This window comes from Ictidomys tridecemlineatus, chromosome 2, assembly GCF_052094955.1.
Source record: "Ictidomys tridecemlineatus isolate mIctTri1 chromosome 2, mIctTri1.hap1, whole genome shotgun sequence".
Taxonomy (NCBI): Eukaryota; Metazoa; Chordata; class Mammalia; order Rodentia; family Sciuridae; genus Ictidomys; species Ictidomys tridecemlineatus.
Genome location: NC_135478.1, coordinates 175427638 through 175453318, shown reverse-complemented (window position 1 = coordinate 175453318; position 25681 = coordinate 175427638). Strand labels below are relative to the sequence as shown.

The 25681-nt window shown below is 40.9% G+C and overlaps 1 protein-coding gene across 3 annotated transcripts in view; it reads right to left on the bottom strand.

The window, feature by feature from the left end:
• Window positions 1–25681, bottom strand: part of LOC110597581 (LHFPL tetraspan subfamily member 3 protein) — a 518310-nt gene that overhangs the window by 51843 nt on the left and 440786 nt on the right. Inside the window, exon 3 of one of the 3 annotated variants that reach the window (XM_078040220.1) lies at window positions 7809–7836. The exons of 1 other annotated variant lie outside the window; for it this stretch is intronic. In XM_078040220.1, the coding sequence (XP_077896346.1) occupies window positions 7820–7836 (17 nt within the window). In that variant the 3' untranslated portion in view covers window positions 7809–7819. Of the gene's footprint in view, window positions 1–7788; window positions 7837–25681 lie in introns of all 3 variants that reach the window. One more of the 3 variants, XM_078040219.1, reaches the window with a different exon arrangement.

The window sequence follows — 25681 nt, the reverse complement described above, 5'->3', positions numbered from 1 at the left end:
GGTAGGGTACCAGCTGATTATTTTGAGACACTGCAGACACTGGAGAAGCTCTAAAGAGTAGAAGTTACCCTTTTCTAAGGGAAATTTACATCTATAAAATAAATCTCCACTCATAGTATGTCTCTCTCCTCTCTGTAGCAGGAAGAAATGGCTTTAAAGCACTAGAGACTTCTCAATGGAGACAATACTGACATAACTCTGCATAGCAAACTTACCCCTATTTACTGTATTTTTCTTTCCCATGACTCCCCCACCCCAACCCCTTTCTTTGTTTCATCTTAAAATGGTATTTAAGACTGAACTCACATCTACCTCTCTGAGATTTGCTCATATCTCTGGGTATCTCTCACATATACACAAGGCATATGCATTAATAAATCCTATTTATTTATTTTTTACTTATCTATCTCTCTGTTTTTAAGGGGTCTATCCCAGCTAAGAACTTAGAGGGGTAAAGGAAAAATTATTTTTCTTCCCCTACAGTGATCCTGGATGCAAGCACCTCTCAGTTTTTAAAATTTTATGTTTCCTTCTTTTTGTCTTCTGTAGGTAAGACTGAAATTACCTACAGCTATAGACTTGGAAATGTTTTCCCTCTCTAAGTTAGAATCTCATCTCTAGCACTGCATAAGGACAAATGTGATCATCTCCCAGTCAAGGGCAACTGGGGTGCAGGCAGGACCAGCTACACCATTTGCAGACTCAGTGCTAAATGAAAACTTCAAAAAGCAGAAAAACATGTCACTAAATGTACTGACATAGAAAACTTTTCCTATTTTATTGTCCTGTGGCTTTTCTCTCAAAAAATTTTAAAGTTCGCTATTTAATGTCATTCTAAGTAAATAAAAGATCTAAATTATCAGCACTAGTGTTACTGTTCCTTTTTACATTGCACAATGCCAGCTCTAAAAAATATAAAATGCCAGGGCATTTAACTCCTTTGTGCAATCACAGACGTTGCACAACCTGTCTTTTGTCCCTAGAGGGTGCCTTGAGCTGGCCAGAAAAGACAAACACAGCCTCAGGAGGACTGGAAGAAGGAAGAGAGATTCCCCAGGCATTGAGCAGGCTGAGCAAGCTGGCATGGAGTACTTCCTCGGCACAGGACCCTCAGGACCCTCAGGAGCTATTCACTCTGGTCTGATGACTTCTCAGATCTCCCCTCCCACCAGCTGATGGACCAACACATTAGCTCCTGACTTGGGGCAGGCCCTGGAAAATCTCCCTTTCCCACTGGTGATGTCCCCAGTCCATGGCATGCAGGTACCCCCAAGGGCATTGCAACCTCCATACTAGGTAATGGACCAGTGAGCCCCTCACTGTGTCGTGGCCTCCTGTCCACTATCCACCAGACACATTGCAACTGCCACACTTTGCCCTGAGATGCTGTAGGATGGGGTACCCAACTATGATCCTCCCCTCCTATGTCCAGAACCCTGCTTGTGCGGGGAGGATGGCAGTGATTACTGGGCTTACAAGGGAAGGACGCCAGGTAGGACTGAGAGATCCAGGGCGGGGGAGTAGGCTGTGAACCCACCCCCAGGGAGGTGGGAATGTGGGGAGGGGAGTGGGAAGATGGAGAGGGAAGAAGGCCACATGTATCCTCTTGAGGTGTCTTGGACCCCCATCCTCCAATGCCCCATTGTCTCCTCTGACTTCACTTATAAAACAAATGCAGATTCACTTGTCAGTAATTCCAAGATTGAGACTGCAGAATATTAAACCACAATTATGGGCTCCCCCCACCCCGCTTGGTGCTCTGTGGACTACCCTGGTGATGTGGCCCTGGGTGCAAGAGCAAAGGACAAGCAAGGAGATGAAAGGGAGAACTTTCAACAGTGCAGCCAGCTCTGCCCAGTTTTGACTCCTGAACAGGCTCTTTGGGAACCAGGGACAACTATGTGAACAGTAGGCCTGCTTGCTTTCTCTTCTATCCCTTTGCTCTACTTTCTCCATGACGATTTTTTTTAAATTTATTTTTTAGTTGTAGTTGGACACAACACCTTTATTTCACTTGTTTATTTTTGTATGTGGTGCTGAGGATCGAACCCAGGGTCTCGTATGTGCAAGACGAGCGCTCTACCGCTGAGCCACAACCTCAGCCCTCCATGATGATTTTTTCTTCCTCTTTCACCCTTTCTTGCTGACTGATTTGAGGCACAGTGCCTGACCTCCTGTGCTGGGGGCAGCAGGGGACAGCTGTGGGCTGCTGTGGGCTTCCGTGGGCAGCAGGCTGCTCCTGTGCTTTTTCTGGACACAGAGTAAGTTTAAAATTTGACATTTTACATTCCATATTCTATGTTTGTGCCTTCGTTTTGGGGGTTTCTTTTGCTGCTTTTCTCCTTTCTAGTTCCCCTTCCCCTTTGTCTGAGTGAGGGGAGATCTGTCTCTTAATTATGTTTTACAGCTAATTAGGTGGCTTTCCCTGCTGGCAGGATGCATGAACTTCCACGGTGACTGCCGGCAAGGATCAAGGAGCTCCTGGTGTGTGGAGAGGGAGCACCTGCTTTTCAGCGTGGTGGGGACCCGACAGGAAGAAAGAAGAGAAAGGGAGGGAAAAGTCACAGAGGCATGGAACAGGTGGAAAAGGGAGCGTGGGGAAATGGACCAGGGGAAGAAGAAGTAAGGCAGGAGGGAGGGAATGAAGTGTGGAAAGAAGAAAGGGATAAGAAGGAAGAGGAGGGGAAGAAGGAAGGGAGAGGAAAGTAGGAAGGACAGACGGAAGGAAGCTAGATTTTTTTTTTTGTTGTTGTTCTACTTATATAATTTGAAAAGAATGGAGGCTTGTGCCTACTGAAGCTTCTGCCCAGGCCGACAAAATCTTTGCAGTGCTGGTCTAGGGCAGAGTGTGAGCTTCCAGGTGGCAGGTGACAAGGATGATCAGGGCCAAGTTTCTGATATCAGAGTCTATTTTTTTTTAAGGTACTGGGGATTGAACTCAGGGGCACTCAACCACTGAGCCCCTATTTTGCATTTTATTTAGAGACAGGGTCTCACTGAGTTGAGTCTCAATTTTGCTGAGGTTGGCTTTGAACTCCGACCCTCCTGCCTCAAGCTCCTGAGCCACTGGGATTATAGGTGTGCTGGAATTATAAACTGCTCCTATCAGATTCTTGAAACTGTGATTCTGCATCTCAGTCCTCTTGGATACCTCTCAACAAATTAGTGCTCGGAGAAAGTGCAGTTGCCCTGGGCAGGAAGGGGGGTTCAGTGGTGGAGTGCATGGGGGGAAGAACAACAATGGCAGATCTCTTCTGGAGTTCCCAGAGCCCCAGGGTTGCATTGAGGAGGGTTGTAACTTTACATTCACAAGGATTCTCACAAATATGAACTTAAAAATTTCCAGGGTGACTAATGTACTGGCTGTAAAAGCCAAGTGTGCTTATAACTTCAAATTTGGAAAACCACTTTTTTCCCCCCTATCAGTATTACCATCAACTGTTTTCTTGGGTCCTGCAGGTAAACTACCACTTGGCCTCTAATCGTCTGAGGAGGGGGAAGACAGGGCAACTTGCTATCTGATGGACCCACAGCCTAAAGATGACTCACTGCTTCTTGGGGAAGCCCAGCTCACTAGTCCAGAGATCCAGACCCACAGAGAGTCTCATCACCATGCTCAGAAAACTCCCAGACTCAGGTTTCCTGATTTTTCCATTTTCTCAGTAATGCATATCTTTTTCAGAGAAATATTGCGTTTTGGGATTATGATGCCGACTTCACTGAGATTTTCCTTATAGGGACAGCAAAACCTAATTTGTCAAAAGAATAATATGATCCCACCCAAAGATCTAGAGAACCTGAGATATTATTCACTGAGATCTCTTTAAAGACTGGTGAGGTATGAGAACAATATTTATCTCTAACTCTCTCCTCCGTCTTGAGCAGGATTTGTTGGAATGGAGGCCCCTTTCAGAATTACACGGAATGATGGTAATCAAGCAGAGTTCTGCACCCCAGTGCAGAATTACTGAATCTCTGTGTGCCTTGGGTCAGAAACTACATTTTAAATAAGTCAAGAATTATGATCTTATATTTACTGACTTTTAGGAATCAATGTTTGGAGCAGTGGTTCTCAAAAACATAGGAGGCTTCAAAGTCACCGAGAGGGCTTATAAAGCATAGAGCCTGGGCCTCACTCTCAAGAGTGCCTAATTCCTAAGTCTGGAGCCCAATACTTTGCATTTCTAACAAGCTCCTGGCTAGGCTGCTGCTGGTTTGGGGGCCACTTTTTGAGAACCACTGGTTTAGAACAATTAAATCAATTTATTTTCAGGTCAGTCAGGCATAACCCACTTAGTGTTTCGGGGAAGCCCTCAGGAACAGACTACTGGAGGCAGTAGTGGTGGTGGGTTTGTTTTCTGTATGTTTGGGAGAGGAAGGACAGGGGAAGCAGTGCAGCTCCCTTTCATGCCCAGAAACCTGGCTGGCCTCCAGGTCTCCAGGGAGCCCATGGGATGGGTGTGAGCCTCTGTTGATGACTAGAATCTGTTGCTGGCTCTTCTAACCCTTGGGCGCTCGGTCTGGCTTCAAGTCTCCTCTAGGGAAAATACATGATGGATTGTCCAAATCTAGAGCTTCCAGAAGATGCCAGTACTAAGCTGGAAAATCACAGATACAAAAGGCAGAATCCTCATCATCATTGCTAACCAGGAAGAAATCATCTCTGAAATGACAGCTGGGCATATTCGTATGGCAACAGGTCACCAAGCCAATGGCTGATATTTCAGGGGTTTCAGGCCTCAGTGCTTGCATTCTTTGATCTAGGAAGAATTTCAGGTCTCCACAGACCATGGAGGTGCCTGGCTGTGGTTTAGAGGCTGGTTCCCACAGGACTGCTTCCTTTCATCCTTAGACACCTGCAGTTTCCAAGTTGGTCACTAGAGGTCTCAGCAGGCCAACAGTTATCTTAGGCCTTAAGGGACCAGGGTCCACCAGGAAGCCTGAAAAAACCATCCACCACTCCCAGTAGGTTGATTTGATCAGGGAGCTCTCTGACACAGGGAGAAGTAAGGTGAGATGCTCTTGCCTCCGCCTGCCTGCTCAGCATCCTCAGTGGGCCAACTGATTGGTCTTGCATGGTGGCCCATGGATGCCATTTTCTTCCCCAAACAGTGGTACAGCTGTCATGGGAGAAGGACTAGTAACACCAAAACAATGACAGTTGCCAACAAGGGGTCCACAGTCCCTTTCCATAATTTCCAATAGCTGATCCCTCCAGATGCCATGGTGGATTGGCATTTCTCAATTTTAAGTCAAGTGTCATGCCCTTGCATAGTATTTCCCTGTTAGATTTGCCACTTCTAAGCCCCTTTTATGACAAAATTCTGGAACTGAAATTCTATCCTGGTAATACACTCAGAGATAATGGCTCTTTGCAGTGCTAAATTTTGTCCAGCAGAACCTGAAAAGTACACACGAAATTATCCACCTCTGTGATGTTCCTCATCCTGTCACATCCTGTCCTGCTTCTCCCACTCAACTTTGAATCAGTGTCAGATCCAATATCCTGCTGCATACTAGGGTGTGTGTGTGTGTGTGTGTGTGGTATTTTGGAAAAAGTTGCATTTTAAGCCAAAGGATATATGGAAAACTCAAATGGGCCAAAATATTAAATCCAGTGATGATTCTTTGCCCTATAAAGAAGATGTATCACAAAGATGTCATGCATGTCATGGGGGAAAAAGCTCTGCTAAAATGACATTGTATATTTGTTTAATATTGGTGTTTCCATAATTTTATGTAAAAAAGGGGGCTGATCTCAAAATGTTGCTGAAAGCTTGCATGTGTGGGTCTCTATTCTTGCCTTATTGTTTTTCAAGTTAGTCTCTAACTGCTTTGGAGACTTCCCTGGCCTTGTTAATTTGGTTAGCAATACACTGAAAAAGAGAAAATGTACCCTTATTCACCTACTGAATCACCTTAAGTTTCAGAACTCTAATGAGTGGGCTCTTGGGGAGGAGAGAAGCAGATCCCATTCAGATACCACCAAACTGCAAAACCCCACATATTTGAGATGACAAAACCTGGAGTTTGCCACCTCTACTGAGTTTGATGGGCTCATGTCAAGGGGACAGGCCAATTGCTTCTCATTTGCATCTTCTTCCTGCCCTTGCTCTTCTTCAGTTAGTAACACAGACTCACAGTGTTCTCTCTTCTGTAGGCTGTCTCTGTTTGCACAGACTGACTAGAACTTTCCCCATAATCTTACAGAAGAAAATGAATACTGGTGGGAGGAAAATGCAAGAAAAACAGCTCAAGGTTAGCAAGCAAATGTGGCAGGATGTACCTTTTGAAGTTGACTGTTCTGAAACTTATTTTACAAAGGAGAAAACCGTAGTCCAGAGAGGCACACTGACTTTCTCCAGCTCACCCTGGCAGACCCAGTGAATGGGACCTGGGATCCTTTCTTGGGATGTAGACTACCTCCCTTTCTTTCATTTATAAAAAGCTCTCCTGATGGTATGTGAAGGGTTCTATTTCAGAGAGAAAGAAGCTGGGATACAACTCCAGTAAATTGCTTTGATACAAAGAAGAGGATTGAGTTTTAATCCAGACAAGTTACTTTCTCTCTTGAGATCTTAGTTTTCTTCCATAAATTATGGGATTTGGAGTGAAGGATCCAAGCATAAGGACTTTGGGGCTCCAGAATTCCATGCATCTCTGAACAGCCGTTTGGGATCTTAATACAATAAGGCTTGGACAGGGCTCAGTCACATCTCATGAGAGTCCCTTCAATTTTAAATTTTTGTCATCTCTGACAACTAACTTGGAACATTTCCTCCTAATTCCCATTCAACACACATTCAAAACCTCAGTGAGAGTGAGAACACAAGTCAGTTCCAACCCTCAAATCACAGCCAGGTGGAAGAAGGCTGTAGTGAGACAGGATGGCATTTTAAATGATCCAGGTATGCCCTAGGCACAAATATCTTTTCCCGAACTTTTTTGTTCCGTAGATCTAGTTTATCACATATTAAATTCGCTCATAGTGGAAATAGTTTGTGTAGAATCCAGGAAAACCAAAAAGAAATTGTGTGTGTGTGTGTGTGTGTGTGTGTGTGTGTGTGTGTGTGTATACAGTGAAAGGTCAAAATAGTCCATACCTGGCCTAAGGCCCATTATTATCCTTTCTTCTTCATAATACTGTTTTTTCCCCATATATGTTTGTATTTCTATCACATACAGATGTACAGAGAGAAAATAATAAATGAGAAGATTACCACTTCTCTTCATGGCTCCTTTTAACCCTGTCCCTTGGCACAACGGTGTTTATATTCATAGCATCCAATTCTATGGAGAATGACAGAGCAGTAATCCATTTAGGACCGCAGCGGCAGAGAACACTAGCTAGGCGGTGGAGCCCACCCTGGCTCCCCCAGGAGAAGCCCACACGCGTGGTTCCCCACGTTGGAGTGTGCGCTGCAGTGAGAGCAGGGGCGCGTGCCTGGAATGCTAAGAGCTGACAATCTGAGGGTGCATTGTCAGAGAACAATCACCAAACGCATCCCCCAGGACTCCCCAACTCCTTCCCGCGGAGCTGCCAGGCTTACAGCTGCACGTGCTCTGGCTCGTCCCCCTGTGTTGGCGATTGTGTGGGTGAGAGAAGCACAAATAGAAAACCAGGAGCAAAGACATAGGATCTACAGCTTAAAAGTGAAGGTTCATGCGGCCCAAGCGCCAACTGCGGAAAGCGGGAGTCGAGGAGAAGAGCAGAGAAGACATGCGGGAACGCAAGGCGGAAGCGCACAAAACACAGCTGAACCCACAAGGAGCCATGCTCACACTTACATGGTGTGGTCTCACACTACCTTAGTTTGCCTTAAGCATTTCCATCCTCTGAGAGTGTCGGAGGGAAAAACAGAAGGGTTAAAGATAAATGAGAACTCACACTTTATTTTCAAAGATTAAAAATAACAATGTCATTTTCTAGCCATCCCATTCAGCATCTGATTGATTCACAGTGACAAAGAGCCCCTTTTCGGAGCCAGACTGGCTGCGTTCAGACCTGGGTTCTGCCACCCACTAGCTGCAGGATCCTGGGCCAATGTCTTATCTTTGTGTGCCTCTGTTTCCTTACCTGTAAAATAGGTCTAATAGTAGCACTTACCTCATAAGGTTGCGGCGAGGATGGTATAAATTAATACATGCAAATATGTGGAACAATCCTACTCAATACTCAGCATTACCCAGCAGTAGAGTTATATCCTTGTTATTTTTTTGATTGATTGTTCAAAACATTACAAAGCTCTTGATATATCATATTTCATACATTAGATTCAAGTGGGTTATGAACTCCCATTTTTACCCCAAATACAAATTGCAGAATCACATCGGTTACACATCCACATTTTTACATAATGCCCTATTAGTAACTGTTGTATTCTGCTACCTTTCCTATCCCCTACTATCCCCCCTCCCCTCCCCTCCCATCTTCTCTCTCTACCCCATCTACTGTAATTCATTACTCTCCTTGTTTATTTTCCCATTCCCCTCACAATCTTATATGTAATTTTGTATAACAATGAGGGTCTCCTTCCATTTCCATGCAATTTCCCTTTTCTCTCCCTTTCCCTCCCACCTCATGTCTCTGTTTAATGTTAATCTTTTCCTCCTGCTCTTCCTCCCTGCTCTGTTCTTAGTTGCTCTCATTATATCAAAGAAGACATTTGGCATTTGTTTTTTAGGGATTGGCTAGCTTCACTTAGCATAATCTGCTCTAGTGCCATCCATTTCCCTGCAAATTCCATGATTTTTTTTTTAATCTTTGTTTTCCTCAAGCAATACCCTTCAGACTAGAAGGAATAAAGATGTATAGAAACCCAAGAACTCAGAGAGACTTTTAACTATTCAGTAAGAAAAATGATTCAGAAGGAAATGACAAAGTACGAAATGCATGGGTTGAGCATGCACTCCATGTGTCACTGTAATTCTTTGAAGGCATCATTTCAAATTCTGGATTATCCCAAAGCAATTCAGGATAGCTTTTGAAGAAAGATAAGTAAAAATCAATTGTACACACACAGATCAATTAGAACTCTTAAAGCCTGGTTCACATTGTGCAGTTCAAGGCCACGCACACATCCTCAGGTATTGCCCTCTGGATGGATGTCATCTCGCATCTTCTCAATTGCTTCCATCTGGTGTCTCTCAGAATTGCTGAAAGGTGCCAGTGCAAGGGCAGGAGTGGGTGTGGGTACCCACTGGTTTGTCAAGCTACAAAGGAGGAATTCCCCATGGATGACCTGGATATAAGTGTGCCTTTGATGACCACACTCTGTGCAGTATCAGTGCCTAGTTCCTCACTTTCCCTCAACACAACTGCTGCTCTCTCTACCTCCTTGTGATGCATTTGCATATGCAGAACAACCTCATTTAAAAACATGTGGTCTTAATTAAAAACATGTGATATTGCATGAATCTCAAAGTAATTAGCTGTCTTCTTCTTTGGCTCCATGGACACCCAATTCCTTCCTCCCCAATAATTTTAATCTGATTTTATAGCTTCTCATTTCCTGCTTCCCATTTGGTCCTCTTCTTGCTGATCTCTTTTTGTTGTTACCTAGGTTGCTTCTTATATATCACTGGCCTGAGGAAGTTTTCAAGGTAGAGGATCTAGGCCTCTCCTCCATGTTTCTTGTCAAAGGCATGAACAACCACGTTGGCTCTTTTCAGGACATAACCAAATTTGCATAAAGCAACTTGATTATTTTAAGTTGGGTACCAGAAGTATGATTTCGAATGAAAAGTGAAAGGCAACATTGGAAGTTTTCAGCTAGTAGACTATAGAAGGGAAAAATTATGAAGAACATGTCAGAGTTTGGTTAGTAACTCAAACTCCCTTTGGAGCACAGGCTGCCTCTGCAGGGAGTCCCTCTGCAGGGAGTGTATGTTCGATCCCTGGCTCCCTGAAATAGACATGGCAACGAAAGTGCATTCTTCCACAAAGCAGAGTACGTGTGAGTGTATGCACATCTGTGGCGACACTGTCATACTCTGAGAAGACCTCTGCTTTGAGCAGGGTTTTAACCAGGATCATTTTCTTACATGTGAACTCCTGAGTTGAGTTCCCCAGCTGAGAAGCTGCGGGTTGGGCTGCAGGTTCATCAAGTCTGGGTTTGGGTTTTGCTCTCTCATGCAGCCTCTCACTATATAAAATGCAGCATGCCCCACACTACGGGAAGGCGTTAGGGCTGCCAGTGATCACAGTTTCATTTGGCAGGAAAGCTGGCTTTTAAAGACACAGTCTTAGATCTTTCCAATCACAGGTACTGTTTCAAGGACATAGATCACATCTCTCAGGCTCTGGAACACAGAGAAACACCTTGATCTGCTCAACACTTTTTTGAAGGGATGCTATTTATGTCATTAGAATGTTGTTCAGGCAAAAGTGCAAATGGGAGAAAGAGACAGAGGATACTGAGGAAAGCAAAGGGATTTCAACCAGAAAAAGTAGGTCTAATGAATTGATGTTTGCAGAAATGGTGACATTTAAACAAAATTATTAAGCAATTAGCCAAATTATAGCTAGGATGGGAAATACAAGATGATTTCAAAGGGAATTATTTCAAATAAGTCATTATCTTGGTTTGGAGTTATTATCTTGCATTATCATCTTGCATTTGGTTCCACATCAAATGAAGAAGGTCATTATTTTGACAAGAGATAGAGGCAGCTATGCTTTTTTCATTGATGGGACAGGCAGTGCCACATCTCCTGGAGAGTCAATGAGCTCATCAGCCTGCAGGACCACATATGGACGGCTAGAACCCTGGGTGCAGAGAAGATGGCTGTGGCGCCATTATCCTGCACAGGATGACTTTGAGTTAAGAATTCAATGACAGTCACTTCCAAGTCCTGCTCTGGGTGCTAATCCTCTCTCTAGCCAGGTCAGTTATATCCCTAGGTATAATAATGGGTAGCCCATGGAGGAAAGGGCTGAAAGAATAGGTTCTGCCATCACAGGTGCTTGGATGCCTTGAGAGTATTTTGATGTCCTGTTCTCAACTCATTAAATTGACTGACTTTTAAAGGAGTAGAAGTGAGTGCATGGTGTGTGTGTGTGCGCACGTATGTGTTTGTGTAGTTTGATCAGAGCAGACTAATGGTTATTGTTAGCTGGAAACAGCTAAGGAAATAATTCCAATTCTTTGTAAGAGTGCACTCCAGGAGAGATGGAATGTTCATAGTGAGGGAAGGGAGGAGGAGAGAAAGGGAGGAGGAGAGAAAAGGAGGATGAGGTTGGGAAGGGCAGGACAGGGAGTGGCTCCCTCCAGATATGCAGAATGATGGACGAAGCCTTGCCTGCAGTCCTTAACTGTCCTCTTGCTTTCTCAGGGATGGTGAAACTCTTTTCCTTGTGATCTAATGATATCATGGGGTGGAGGGATGAGGATGTCATTAACAAAGTCTAATTCTTTTGAGATGGTATAAAATACCCTCCCCACTTCCTTCTTGAATTAGAGGGAACATGAAACTTGAGTTAATTATTGCAAAAATTATGTTGAAGCTCCTTCCAATTCTATATTATAGCTAGTAAAAAGAGGCAGTTGAGGGAAGAGAGGTAGAGAGAGGGCCAACAGGCAGTGAGTTTCACGGAAGAGGCAAAGAAGAGATAAAATGAAAGATCTACACACAGAAAGACCCATGTGGGAAAGGAGACTAATGATAGCTTAGGGACAGCAATATGAAGTACCCCAGCACACACACACACACACACACACACACACACACACACATACACACACAGCATGCAACACATATTAGACTTCAATGAATCAGTATCATTGTTTGGTCTCATTCCATTTTCCATTCTTTCTTTTAAAATTCTCTGTTGCACATTTAGAAGAATGGGCACAAACAAGGATGCACTGTCTTCATTCATGTCCCTAGAATGGGGAGAAAGAGTTGAATAGAAGATAGGCTTTATGCAGAATGTGGACTGCAGGCCACTGAGGAAGCTTCTGTCTTAGCTATGTAGTCAGATCTCAAGACATACCTCTTCTAGTGCACTCCTGATACCTGAGAGTGGTCCTCAGACCACAGGTATCATACTCCAATCAAGGCTGAGGCAATGAGAGGATTTCTTAGGAAATGGAATAGGATTACTTTTACCAAAGTTAGATGAGTCTTGCTGGTTCTATGTACATATACAAACAGCATATTTCTTCTTTGCTATGAGCCCATAGACAGGCCTTCTACCATCACTTCTTGAATTAGAGAACTTTATTCTGAGGACTCACTAAATGTAAGAATCACTCTTTCTGTAGTGGCTCAATCAACAGATTGAAGTTTCATTCATTAAGGAACATTATTTATAGTATTTAAAACATCAAAAAAGAGACGGTTGTTACATTTTTATTGATTTACTCAAACTTGAGTGAATAGCTGTCTCATTTATTTGAAATTTTAGAAAAACCATCCCTCTGAATAAGTATTTCTTTTATATCTGGGTGGTTTGCACTAAGGCCTGGAAGTTTGAGTTCTGTAGTTTAATTTCCCACTTCCTAGGTGGTAGTGGATAATAGGTGGGATGCTGAGTGTTGACAGATTTTTCCTTCAAAAAATTCATACAGTGCTCAGTGGTGGAGGGTAGCAATGAAAAGAACAGACAGGAAATAAAGTCCCAGTGAAAATGATTTTCAGTTAGAGGTCTTCAGGGAAGAAATACAAGATGGTACTCTGATTCACTGTTAGAATCAGAGAGACCTAGAGTTGGATGACATGACCTTGGTAACTAATTGTCCAGTCAACTTGCCTCATTTTATAGATTAGGATACAAAAACTCTCTAGAGAGGACAAGTGACATAGCCTGTCACTATCACTGTGTTTTGAGATGGTGTAAAATATTCTCCTCGCTTCATTCTTAAATTAGTCAGAGAGAACATGAAACTTGAGTTAATCATTGCTTCCCATATTCTAGAGAAGAACAATATTTTTTAAAGCAGTGATATGCTTTAGGCAACCCAGGTTAAATATCTCTTATCATGAATGCTTGGGACCAGAAGGGTTTTGGATTTCAGACTTTTCTTTGGATATTACATATGTTTGCATTAATTTTTATAAATGATGGAATGGAATGGATGGAATCCAAGTCTAAACATGAAATACATTTATGTTTCATATAACCTGGAGATAATTTTATACAGTATTTTTAGTTTGTCAGTATTGGTTGTAACTCCACATGAGGTCAGGCATGGAATTTTCAATGTGTGGCAACATGTTAGCACTTAAAAAGTGTCAGATTTTGGAACATTTTGGGTTTTAGGTCTGCAAATTAAAGATGCTCAACCTGTATAATATGAATAATATGCGCAACCTGCCCTTTCTGTTTAGAGAGCTTTAATCTCTTCCTAAGTGGGCTGAGGGCAAAGTTAGGGGACCCGCTTTAACTCCTCTATTAGAATAAAACTCAAATGGCACTGTGTGGCCTACCTCCACCTAGGTTGCTAATCTTCCAATGTGAATAAACTATGGACACCTTTAGAGTACTCTAAGACCATTTTTTTTTGACTTATGTTTGAGAAGCTCTGCTTCAGAAAGTTAAAATTTTATTCTTTGAACACGACTTTCAAATTGAGAATTCTCACTGAAAAAAAAAAAGACAAAATTTTATTTTTATAATGGGGTAAAGTGAAAACACAAAAAATTCTTATGGAACCTTCAAATTCCCCAAGAGTATGTCCTTGAAATCGAATTTGAGAAACATTGTCCTAGCTCAGAATTCAACCCTGCACTCTTCTCTGGGTCCATTAATCAATTTCTTCCTTAGTTTATGTCCCTATCCACCCTCGCCCCTTGACTTGCTACCTCTTTTGTATGGAATGGATTTTTTTTTTTTAAAGTACATGTTTTTGCAAAGAAGCCTGTTGCCTGCACTTCTGTTACCCCATGCCCCTCCATCCTGGAATCCTGGGTCACTTTGTGCTTTCCAGTACATTTCCTTTACATGGAAATTTGGCATGATCCTGCTTTGGGGAAATGGTATTTTTAATGAAAGTGTTAGTTTCATAAAATGAAAAAGATTCAGTTTTCTTTCCTGTCCTATAGGCAGAGTCAGCCACCCTCTGGATTTCGGGAATGTTCTGCCAGCTGAAATGCACTTTAAACAGCTAACCTGGCCTTGTAGGTTAGTTAAGTTCCCTGTTCTATCATCTCACCAATTTAACACTGCCATCGTCCTCCCTCTGGGGTGACAGGTGGCTAAAAAACACGTTTAGATTTTCCTCTGAGGGGGAATTTCTCTGTCCTTGTCCATCTTGCTCTGTTGTGTGTCTCACAGGCGATGGGGAGGAATTTGCTAAAGAGCTCCCTTGGGAGTGTCTCTTCCCTGCCTACCTGCTTTCACGTCCTCCTGGGTCAGAGTCTTCTTTTGCTTTAAGAATTCACTCCCTGGTGGCAATGTAGGTGTGCTAGAATTTCTTTTGGGCTTTTACAGAATTGTTGTTGTTTTTGTTGTTGGACCTCATGGAAAGTGATTTTTAAAAAAAATGGAATGGATCCTAGTGCTGTATTATTTTGGTTAAAGAACATGAAGGAATGGTTCTGTGTACCTGCACTTCCTGATATGACAGGCAGTAGCCACATGTGACTATTAAAATTTATTTAAAATTAAGTTAATTAAAATGAAATACAACTCAGTCTCACTAGAAATATCATTTGCTTAAGATCTACTTGTGTTTAAACCCCCCAACAGCAGACAGAACAAATAAAGAACCTTTTCCTCACTGTTCTGCAGGACAGTGCTGTCCTGTAATACTTATTGGACTTTAATAAAATTTGAATGCAGACTATATACTGTTTCCTGCAAGTTGGAGTCCAAAAAGATACAAAGAAACACTAAATATGTCATTGAGGTTCAGACATAACCCATCTGGAAAACACAGAGGACAATTATTTTATAAACAGTGCAGTTGGAATTCTGGGTGTCTTTATGTTCAAGTTGGTCACATGGAGCCTCGCCACTTAATTTAGATTCTAAGAGATCAGGCTTTGTGTAAATAAAAATAATTGATTTATACTAAAGCAGTGATTCCTCTTAAGGGAGATGTGTATTATGGAAACATCTGAGAACTTGTGCCAACTATAGATCCTCCCCTACCCAGATAGGACTGGAATCCATTAGGAAAACAGGTGTTGCATGGGGAACGTCTGTAGCTTGTAAACAGCTCCTCTGGTGATTCCCATGTGTCACCCCCACTCCCATCCTTCAGTTGAGAACTATAAAGATGACTAATTGCAGAATGACAAGGACTATTTATGTAGGTTAAATACTTAAGTCCTTAAATAGGTTAAGCTCCGATTATTGAGGCTGGAGATAGAAGCTATTCTGTATCATATCCAAGCAGAATGGATAAGATTTTTGGTTAGCAAAGGTGTATTATTTCCCCAAAGCAACGTGGGTAAATATTGATGGCAAGTTAGCATTAAATGTTCATTCATTCAAGAACCACTTATTTAGTATTAAATAATGTCTGTTAAATACTGTGATACTCATTACAGAGTATGGTAGTTAAATTCCTGTAAGGGCTTCCTAGTCAGCCTGAATTTAAATTTGGTACTTTCTATCTGTGTGTCCTTAGCCAAATTACTTACTAACTCCAAGATTTGATTTCCTGCATTAAATTGGGGATAATGTGAGTACTTACTTCATGGGATTATGAGTATTAAATGATAAAAGGTACATAGTAAAATTTAGTGACTGTAGCATTCTTGAAGGGTATATTAGGGACTGGGGATGTAGCTCAGTGATAGAGTGTTTGCCTAGCATGAGCAAGGCTCTGGGTTCAATCCCCAGCACTGGGGAATAAAAAAGGAACATATAGTTCAGTGAGGAAGAGAAATCCCCTTAAGCTGTACAACTCCTCATTGCAGAGAGGGCTGGTTCAATTGATAATGAGATGGTACTACAGAAATCAAAAGCATAGGTGTGATCCCTGTGTGGTCCAATCAGCTCTGGGGTAGATCAGATGTCTCTGCCTTTAGCTCTGCTATCCATGAATGTGGGCCGTGAGGAAATCAGGGTATTTGGATAATCAAATATGAGAGCTGATAAAGATCCAAGAAAAAGTCATCCAAGTTCTTTCCTTTAGAGACGAGCAGAACAAGCTGCAGAGCTGAAGTGCTTTGCCAGACTTTAAACACAACCTGTTGGTGGCAGAGCCGGGGCCAGGGCCTAGGGTTTCTGATTACCAACTTAGTGTCCATGGTGCACATGCTTAAGGTTTCTTAATTGAACAGAAATCTTCATCCCTATGAAATATTAGAAAAGATGCTGATTATCACTGGGCTATGGAACTATCTCTCAACACATTTTCAGAACCCAAATACCAGACGGGGTGCAATTTTTGTTTGTTGTTAAAGGTAAATTAACATCCCAGAAGACATGGCTACTGACAGGGACTCTATGCCGACTAACCAACTATAAGAGCCAGAATTCAGTTTGTTGTACATTCCAAAGATTAGCCTGTCTCATTACACTCAGCAGGGTAAATCCACTAACTCATCTTTTAACAGCAGGATGAACTAGGAACACAGTGAACTCATGAAAGACTGAGTTCCGAATGTGGACACCTCCTTCCTGTTCATCAGTCTTGATACTGTTGTGCTTGGTCTCTAATTCTCTGGGTAGATGATCAACTCATGCTTCTATCACTGCTTATACCCTGTCAGCTCTTAAAAGCATGAATAGGGGCTGGGATTGTGGCTCAGGGTTAGAGTGCTCATCTAGCACATGTCAGACACTGGGTTCGATCCTCAGTACTACATAAAAATGAAATGAAGGTATTGTGTCCACCTACAAGTAAATAATATATATAGTTTAAAAAAGCATGAATAGGGGCTGGGGTTGTGGCTCTGAGGTAGAGTGCTTGCCTCACACATGTGAAGCACTGGGTTCAATCCTCAGCACCACATAAAAATAAACAAACAAAATAAAGGTATTGTGTTCATCTACAACTAAAAAAAATTTTTATAAAAAAGCACGGATAGTGGAAGAACGGTAGGTTTCACATTAGCATGTGAGTGCTTCTTGGATTTTTGATCACTTCTTTGTGTGTGGCTGTGTGGGACTGCCTGCTTCTAATGACAGTAAATATCTCAGCATATGGGGCTTGCCTGCTTAGCGCCAGCACAGACAGGGGCTAGACAGCCGGGGAGTGCCTCTGTAAACTTAGATCAGATGATCACTCCCTGTCCACAGACTTCTAATGGCTCCCAGCACGGGTAAAATCCAGACTCCTTTCCCAGGGGACACAGCCTACAGCATCTGACCCTTGTCTGTCTCCAGCTGTACTTCCTACCGCTCTCCCTCCCCCTCACTTCCAGCCCCACTCAAACTCGCCTTCTTCCTGGTCCTCATCCCTCATCTTTGTACTTGCTCTTCCCTGTGCTTGGAATTCCCCCTCTCTTGTTGCCAGGCCAATTTCTCCACATTTCAGCTGAATTTCAGGTCCTCAGAGGCTTTCCCTGAACATAACCTTGAGCATAAACTTGGTCACTGTCTAGCATATTACCTGGTTTAAATTCTCTGCAGAGCATGGTTCACTCTCTGATGTTTTATTTTATTGAAATTTATGTCTTAATGGTGTGACTCTACTTTGTGTACAACCAGAGATATGAAAGATTGTGCTCTCTATGTGTAATATGAATTGTAATGCATTCTGCTGTCATACGTAACAAATTAGAATAAAAAATAAAAAAAATTTATTTCTTGTCTGCCTCTCCTTGTTAGATAGAAAGCAAGTTTCAGAAAAAGAATTTCATCTACTTGGTTCACTAATTTATTCCTATTTCTTAAAATTGGCTTAAAACATTGTAGGTGCTCAATAAGTATTGACTTAAATGAATGAGTGAGTGACTGCCAGGGCAGGATCATAGCTCATCAATGTTTACCTTTGCTGGCTGTTCACTGATTTCCTAGGCTCTGAATGTTGCTGGCCTAGAGCAAAGTGTGGGGCACTATGGAGAGCAAACCTCATAGTCACTTTTTAAAGATTAAATATTTATTTTTTAGTTGCAGTTGGATACAATACCTTTATTTTATTTATTTTTATGTGGTGCTGAGAATTGAACCCAGGTTGTTGAACGTGCTAGGTGAGCGCTCCATCGCTGAGCCACAACCTCAGTCCTCTAATAGTCACTTTTACTAGCAGAACATACAGGAAATATTGATTAATTAAACAATACTTAATGAATATTGTTTAATTACTCTGTGACTGATCATAAAGTCTTTTTGAGGATTAATTCACTGAATTTCAACAACAAGCCAATTGGGCGGGGACTAGTCTCATTCTCATTAGTGAGGATCAGTAAACCGAGGTCTAAGCGTTTAAATGTCTCACCCAAGGCCCACACAGCTGATGAGCTGAAAGGTCAGGATTTGAATCCAGAGCATCTGACTCCAGAGTCCTCACTGTTACCCACAATAGGAAACCCTCATGGAACCTAAGCTAGTAAAGAGAATGCAAAGTAGAAAGAATGGTAAAATAAAAATGCAGAAGAATGTGAAACTATAATCATTCAAGCTACAAGAATCTCCCATTTGGGGCTGGGGATGTGGCTCAAGCGGTAGCGTGCTTGCCTGGCATGCGTGCGGCCCGGGTTCGATCCTCAGCACCACATACAAAAAAAGGTGTTGTGTCTGCTGAAAACTAGAAAATAAATATTAAAAAAAAGAATCTCCCATTTATTCAAAATAAAAGGTGTCTATCTCTATCTCTCTGAGGCTAAAATGGCCCTCCATGACTTGATAACATTAATGGAGAAGAACAAACTTCTCAACATTATGAATTCTAGCACAGGAATTCTGTGGGTATGTTCCATCCAAACCATCATGATGATGTCAGAGCTGTCCTTTCTCCCTGTAAGGCCTGAGCTGAATGGCTTGTGCACGTGACTTGATTGACAGGTCTATGGAATGGTGGAAGCCTGTCTCTGACTTTTGCTCCTAAGTCTTCCTTCTGCCCACCTCCCATTTGTGCAAGTATTTGTCTCCACTTGACAGTAGCAACTGCCACGCTTTATCTGGCAGCTGGACTTGCTATCTTGATCTCTTCTGCTCAGTTAGACTTCCGTGACATCTAATAGGCCCAAACAGATGATTTTATCAAGTAAATGGTGCTAGAGAAAATTGTCAGCAGGCAAAGGCACTGGTGATATCCAGTGAGTAGCCAGCAGACACAGAAGAGAAAAAAGTGGTGGTGATTTAGAAGGAGCTTGAGCCTGGTCTCTGATGCAATCCAGAAAAAGGAAAAGCCCTTTTGATTGAGTTATTCTAACTTTCTGGTTTGACCTTTTCATCAAGTTGAAATACTGAACAGAAAGATCCTAAGACAAGACGGTGAGCCATGGCAGGGAAAGAGCTTTGTGAGGTGGATGAAAGAGTACTCTAAATGAGAAATAACAGAATAAAAGAAATGCTTTAGGTCTCAATTGGCTAGGTTAAATAGGCTTTACAGGAGTGCTACACTGTGACACATTGGGGCAGAAAGAACATTGGTTACGAAGCACACTCTCTCCTCTTATGTATGCCCTCACGATCTGTAAATTAAAGTCACCGAGTGTGTATCTGTGAGCAAAATTTGGTCTTTCATCACCTGCTTTCTTTATGTTCAATGGAGGGTGTAGAGCTATGGGTATTAATACAGTCTGATAGAGAATGATGGACAATACCACCAACATTATATTTTCCACAATGAAGAGCCAATGACAGTAATCTAGCCCATCTAAATCCCCCAGAATTCCAAATATTAACGTCTATCTTCTGCATCAAGCCCTTATTCCAGTGCAGAAAATGACAAAGAGCAATGTTAATTTTGGTGACTTTTATTCCATTTCAAAGTTTTCTCACTGTTCCAGCTTGGCTTCACTAACACGCATTGAAATGGCAAAAGACAGAGAAACAGGAGCAAGGGGGCTAGAAAAATTTACACGATGCTTATATCATTAGTCTCCATAAAACGGAAAGGTTAATCAGGGAGGGGGAGTGCAGAGTGACTACTGTATGCCAGGTATTTTCCTGACATTCTAGGAGGCAGGTATCATTAATCCTCCTTTGACAGATGAAAATATGAGTCCAAAGGGTTTCAGCAATTAACTAAGGTCACCTGACTCAGAAGTATCAATGTAGGTTTGATGGGAATTCAAATTCAGACCTACCCATTCTAGAGTCTAACTAGTATCCCAAATGTGTCACGCATTATTCCCTTTTTAAAAAAAGTTTTTATTTGTTCTTTTTAGTTATACATGACAGTAGAATGTATTTTGGCATATTATACAATATAAATTATAATTTCCCATCCTGTGGTGGTACATGATGTGGAGTTACACTAGTGGCGTGTTCATATATGAACATAGGGAAGTTATGTTTGATTCATTCTACTGTCTTTCCTATTCCCAGCCCTTTCCCTTCCCTTCATTCCTTTGTCTAATCCAAAGTACTTCTATTCTTCCCACTCCCATCCTCTATTGTGTTAGCATCCACATATCAGAGAGAACATTTGGCCTTTGGTTTTTTTGGGATTGGCTTATTTCACTTAGCATGATAGTCTCCGGTTCCATTCATTTACTGGCTAATGCCATAATTTCATTCTTCTTTATGGCTGAGTAATATTCCATTGTGTGTACATACCACATTTTCTTTATCCATTCATCTGTTGAAGGGCATTTAGGTTGGTTCCAAAGCTTAGCTATTGTATCACACAGTATTCTGAAGCATCTTTTTTCTGATGTATTTAAGGTATTCTATGAGACATTACTCTATTAGTCTTCACAATTCATTTGTGAAGAAGGAAAATCTTCCCTGAGTCTGCTGCAAGGAGGCTTTTAGAGAATTTGGAAATTTATTGGGTGCCCAGTGATTTGGTATAATGAAGGTAGGTGTGGGGACTGTAAGTAAGGAAGGGGTTATCAGAGGTGTAAGGAGTGGGGGCTGCAGACCCCCCATGGACATGAATTACCTATTTTCTCTCCCGACACAGGATGTGGCTATGCCCAGGTTGGCTTATGGTAGGTTCTAAATGTTGTTCATTGCTTGGTCTATTAAAATCTTTAGTTTTTCTTCAATAAAACAAGCTCTGTGTCCTCTATTCTGTATCATTGGTTTACAAGTCTATTTTGGTGCCAATACCATGCCATTGTTGCTAATCTAGCTCTGTAGTATAGTTTAAGGTCTGGTATTGTGATGCCTCCTGCTTCACTTTTCTTGCTAAGGATTGCTTTAGCTATTCTGGGTCTCTTTGTTTTCCAAATAAATTTCATGATTGCCTTTTCTACTTCTATGAAGAATGTCTTTGGGATTTTAATAGGAATTGCATTGAATCTGTTTAACGCTTTTGGTAGTATGGCCATTTTGATAATTTTCATTCTGCCTATCCAGGAGCATGGGAGAGCTTTCCATCTTCTGAGGTTTTCTTCAGTTTCTTTCTTTAGTGTTCTGTAGTTTTCATTGTAGAGGACTTTCATCTCTTTGTTAGATTGATTCCCAGGGTTTTTTTTTTTTGAGGCTATTGTGAATGGAGTAGTTTTCCTAATTTCTCTTTCAGTGGATTCATCACTGATGTATAGGAATGCATTTGATTTATGGGTGTTCATTTTATATCCTGCAACTTTACTGAATTCATTTGCTAGTTCTAGAAGTTTTCTGGTGGAATTTTTTGGATCCTCTAAATATAGAATCATGTCATAAGCAAATAGTGATATTTTGAGTTCTCTTTTACCTATTTGTATCCCTTTACTTTCTTTCTTTTGTCTAATTGCTCTGGCTAGAGTTTCAAGGATGATGTTCAATAGAAGGGGTGAAAGAGAACATTCTTGTCTTGTTCCAGTTTTTAGTGGAAATGCTTTCAATTTTTCTCCATTTAGAATGATGCTGGTCTTAGCACATATAGCTTTTATAATGTTGAGCTATGTTCCTACTATCCCTCATTTTTATAGTATTTTGAACATGAAGGTGTGCTGTATTTTGTCAAATGCTTTTTTCTGCATCTATTGAGATAATCATATGATTCTTGTTTTAAATCTATTAATATGATGAATTATGTTTACTGATTTCTGTATGTTGAATCAACCTCATATCCCTAGGATAAATCCCACTTGATCATGGTGCACTATCTTTTTAATATGTTTTTGTATGCAATTTGCCAGAATTTTATTGAGAATTTTTGCATCTATGTTCATCAGGGATATTGGCCTGAAGTTTTCTTTCCTTGGTGTGTCTTTGTCTGGTTTTGGTATCAGGGTGATATTAGCCTCATAGAACGAGTTTGGAAGAGTTCCCTCCTTTTTCTATTTCATGGAATACTTTGTTGAATATTGGTGTTAATTCTTCTTTGAAAATCTCTCCTGTCATGTATAATTAATTAAAACAAATAAATAATTTTTTTAAAAAGCAAACAAGCTCAGTTTTTCTTAAGGAAAAAAATACTTTCAGGTACAGGGAAGTTTTGAGATCCTAACTGCTTTGTTTCCAAAGCTCTCTATATAAAAACTGGAACTGCCTGAATTGAATTTTCCAGCAATCAGGGGGATGAAGAACTGCAAAGGCTGAATTTTCATCAAAAGCATCTCTGGTTAATTTCAGTATCACATTATGCATGGATAATATATATTTTTTATTAAAAATAAAAGTATAGCTTGATGACATACTACTTTGATTAAGACAGCTTGGATAAGAATATAATTTTAATTTTATATTACAAGTTATAGAAGAAAAGAGTTCAAAAACATTTTCATTCTTTGTAGTCCTTTTCCACGATAGAATTGCCATGTCATTTATTGTTCAGTCAAGTCAATTTTGAGATCGAAAATGGGCGCTATTAATAATACATATATTTTTGCTACTAGGTATTGAACCCATGGGTATTCTATAACTGGGTTATATCTCTATCCCTTTTTAAATTTTTTATTTTGATGCAGGGTCTTGCTAAACTGCTAAGGCTAGTCTTGAACTTGTAATCTTCCTGCCTCACCCTCTCCAGTTGCTATTAATTGCCGCAGTCTTGGCTGGGCACTCAATCACGAGCCACTCACAGCTTTGTAGATTCAAACAGCAATTCTTTATTCCCGAACTCACACTGGCCTCTACACACGTTCTCGGGAAATTCAAGTTCTGCCGCCAATTCACATCCCAAAATACTTTCTCAATTCCACGAGAACTCAGTGGGAACTCAGGCAGCAGGAACGCCCTATTCCCAGCAGCAATAAACCTGGAATTTCCCTAAAAACACATTATCTTAAACTGGGAACACCTTAAACTTGTCTTAAACCGGGAACGCCCTAAACCCAAGGAGCAGAATACTTCCTCAAACCTGCAGGATACATCTTAAACCTGGATCCACCCTCGTCCTTGAGCAGGGTCACCTTTCTCAAACACACATGCAAGGTCACAGCGGATTTCCAAGGCAAGTCCACTTAACATGGGGCACGCTGGCAAGGAAATTTCGTTGCGTCATTCCTACTTGGCAATGGCCCTCAGCAATTAATGATCACAGCAGGTCATCAGATGTAAACTGGGACTGTCCCATGTGAACTAGGATGAAGACCCTAACTATCCAAAGGAAAACTACTTTTCCTTTTATATATTCCACAAGAAGCCCTGTAATCTATGACTTAAAAAGCACTGGGACCTCTAACACTCTCCCCTGCAGAAATGGCTCCTTCTACTTTTTCTCTACTCTATTTTTCTACTTCCCCATTTCTGCCTGGACGGTGGGCAAGCCAGGCTGTGGACCATTGGTAAGAATGGCACCCCTTGAGAGGTTATTTTTTTTAAAAATATTTTTTTAGTTGTAAATGGATCTTTTATTTTATTTATTTATTTATATGCAGTGCTGAGGATTGAACCCAAGGCTTCATACATGCCAGGCAAGTGTTCTACCACTGAGCTAAAATTCCAGTCCCCTTTGAGAGGGTCTTTGTAAAATTTTTTTCCATTTTTAAAAATTTGTTCTATTACAGTAGATGGGGTAGAGAGAGAAGATGGGAGGGGAGGGGATGGGGGATAGTAGAGGATAGGAAAGGCAGCAGAATACAACAGACACTAGTATAGCAATATGTAAAACAGTGGATGTGTAACTGATGTGATGCTGCAATCTGTATACGGGGTAAAAATGGGAGTTCATAACCCACTTGAATCAAAGTGTGAAATATGATTTGTCAAGAACTATGTAATGTTTTGAACAACCAACAATAAAACAATAAAATTTAACAAAACTAAAAGTTGGTTCTTTGAAAAAATAAATAAGATCGACAGACCTTTAGCCATGCTAACGAAGAGGAGAGAGAACTCAAATTACTAACATACGGGATGAAAAAGGCAATATCACAACAGATGCTACAGAAATACAGAAGACAATTAGAAATTATTTTGAAAACCTATATTCCAATAAAATAGAAGACAGTGAAGACATCATAAATTTCTAAAGTCATATGATTTGCCCAGACTGAGTCAGGAGGATACACACAATTTGAACAGATCAATATCAATGGATGAAATTGAAGAAGCAATCAAAAGACTACCAACCAAGAAAAGCCCAGGACCGGATGGGTATACAGCGGAGTTTTACAAAACCTTCAAAGAAGAACTAATACCAATACTTTTCAAGTTATTTCAGGAAATAGAAAAAAAGGGAGCTCTTCCAAATTCATTCTATGAGGCCAACATTACCCTGATTCTGAAACCAGACAAAGACACCTCAAAGAAAGAAAACTACAGACCAATATCTCTAATGAACTTGGATGCAAAAATCCTCAATAAAATTCTGGCAAATCGAATACAAAAACACATCAAAAAAATTGTGCACCATGATCAAGTAGGATTCATCCCTGGGATGCAAGGATGGTTCAATATACGGAAATCAATAAATGTTATTCACCACATCAATAGACTTAAAAATAAGAACCATATGATCATCTCGATAGATGCGGAAAAAGCATTCGACAAAGTACAGCATCCCTTTATGTTCAAAACATTAGAAAAACTAGGGATAACAGGAAATTACCTCAACATTGTAAAAGCTATCTATGCTAAGCCTCAGGCTAGCATCATTCTGAATGGAGAAAAGTTGAAGGCATTCCCCCTAAAATCTGGAACAAGACAGGGATGCCCTCTCTCACCACTTCTGTTCAACATAGTTCTCAAAACACTGGCCAGAGCAATTAGACAGACAAAAGAAATTAAAGGCATAAAAATAGGAAAAGAAGAACTTAAATTATCACTATTCTATGCATGATTCTATACCTAGAAGACTCAAAAGGGTCTACAAAGAAACTACTAGAACTAATAAATGAATTCAGCAAAGTGGCAGGATATAAAATCAACACGCATAAATCAAAGGCATTCCTGTATATCAGCGACAAAACTTCTGAAACGAAAATGAGGAAAAACACTCCATTCACAATATCCTCAAAAAAGTAAAATACTTGGGAATCAACCTAACAAAAGAGGTGAAAGATTTATACAATGAAAACTACAGAACCCTAAAGAGAGAAGTAGAAGAAGATCTTAGAAGATGGAAAGATATACCCTGTTCATGGATAGGCAGAACTAACATTATCAAAATGGCGATATTACCAAAAGTTCTCTATAGGTTTAATGCAATGCCAATCAAAATCCCAATGGCATTTCTTATAGAAATAGATAAAGCAAACATGAAATTCATATGGAAAAATAAAAGACCCAGAATAG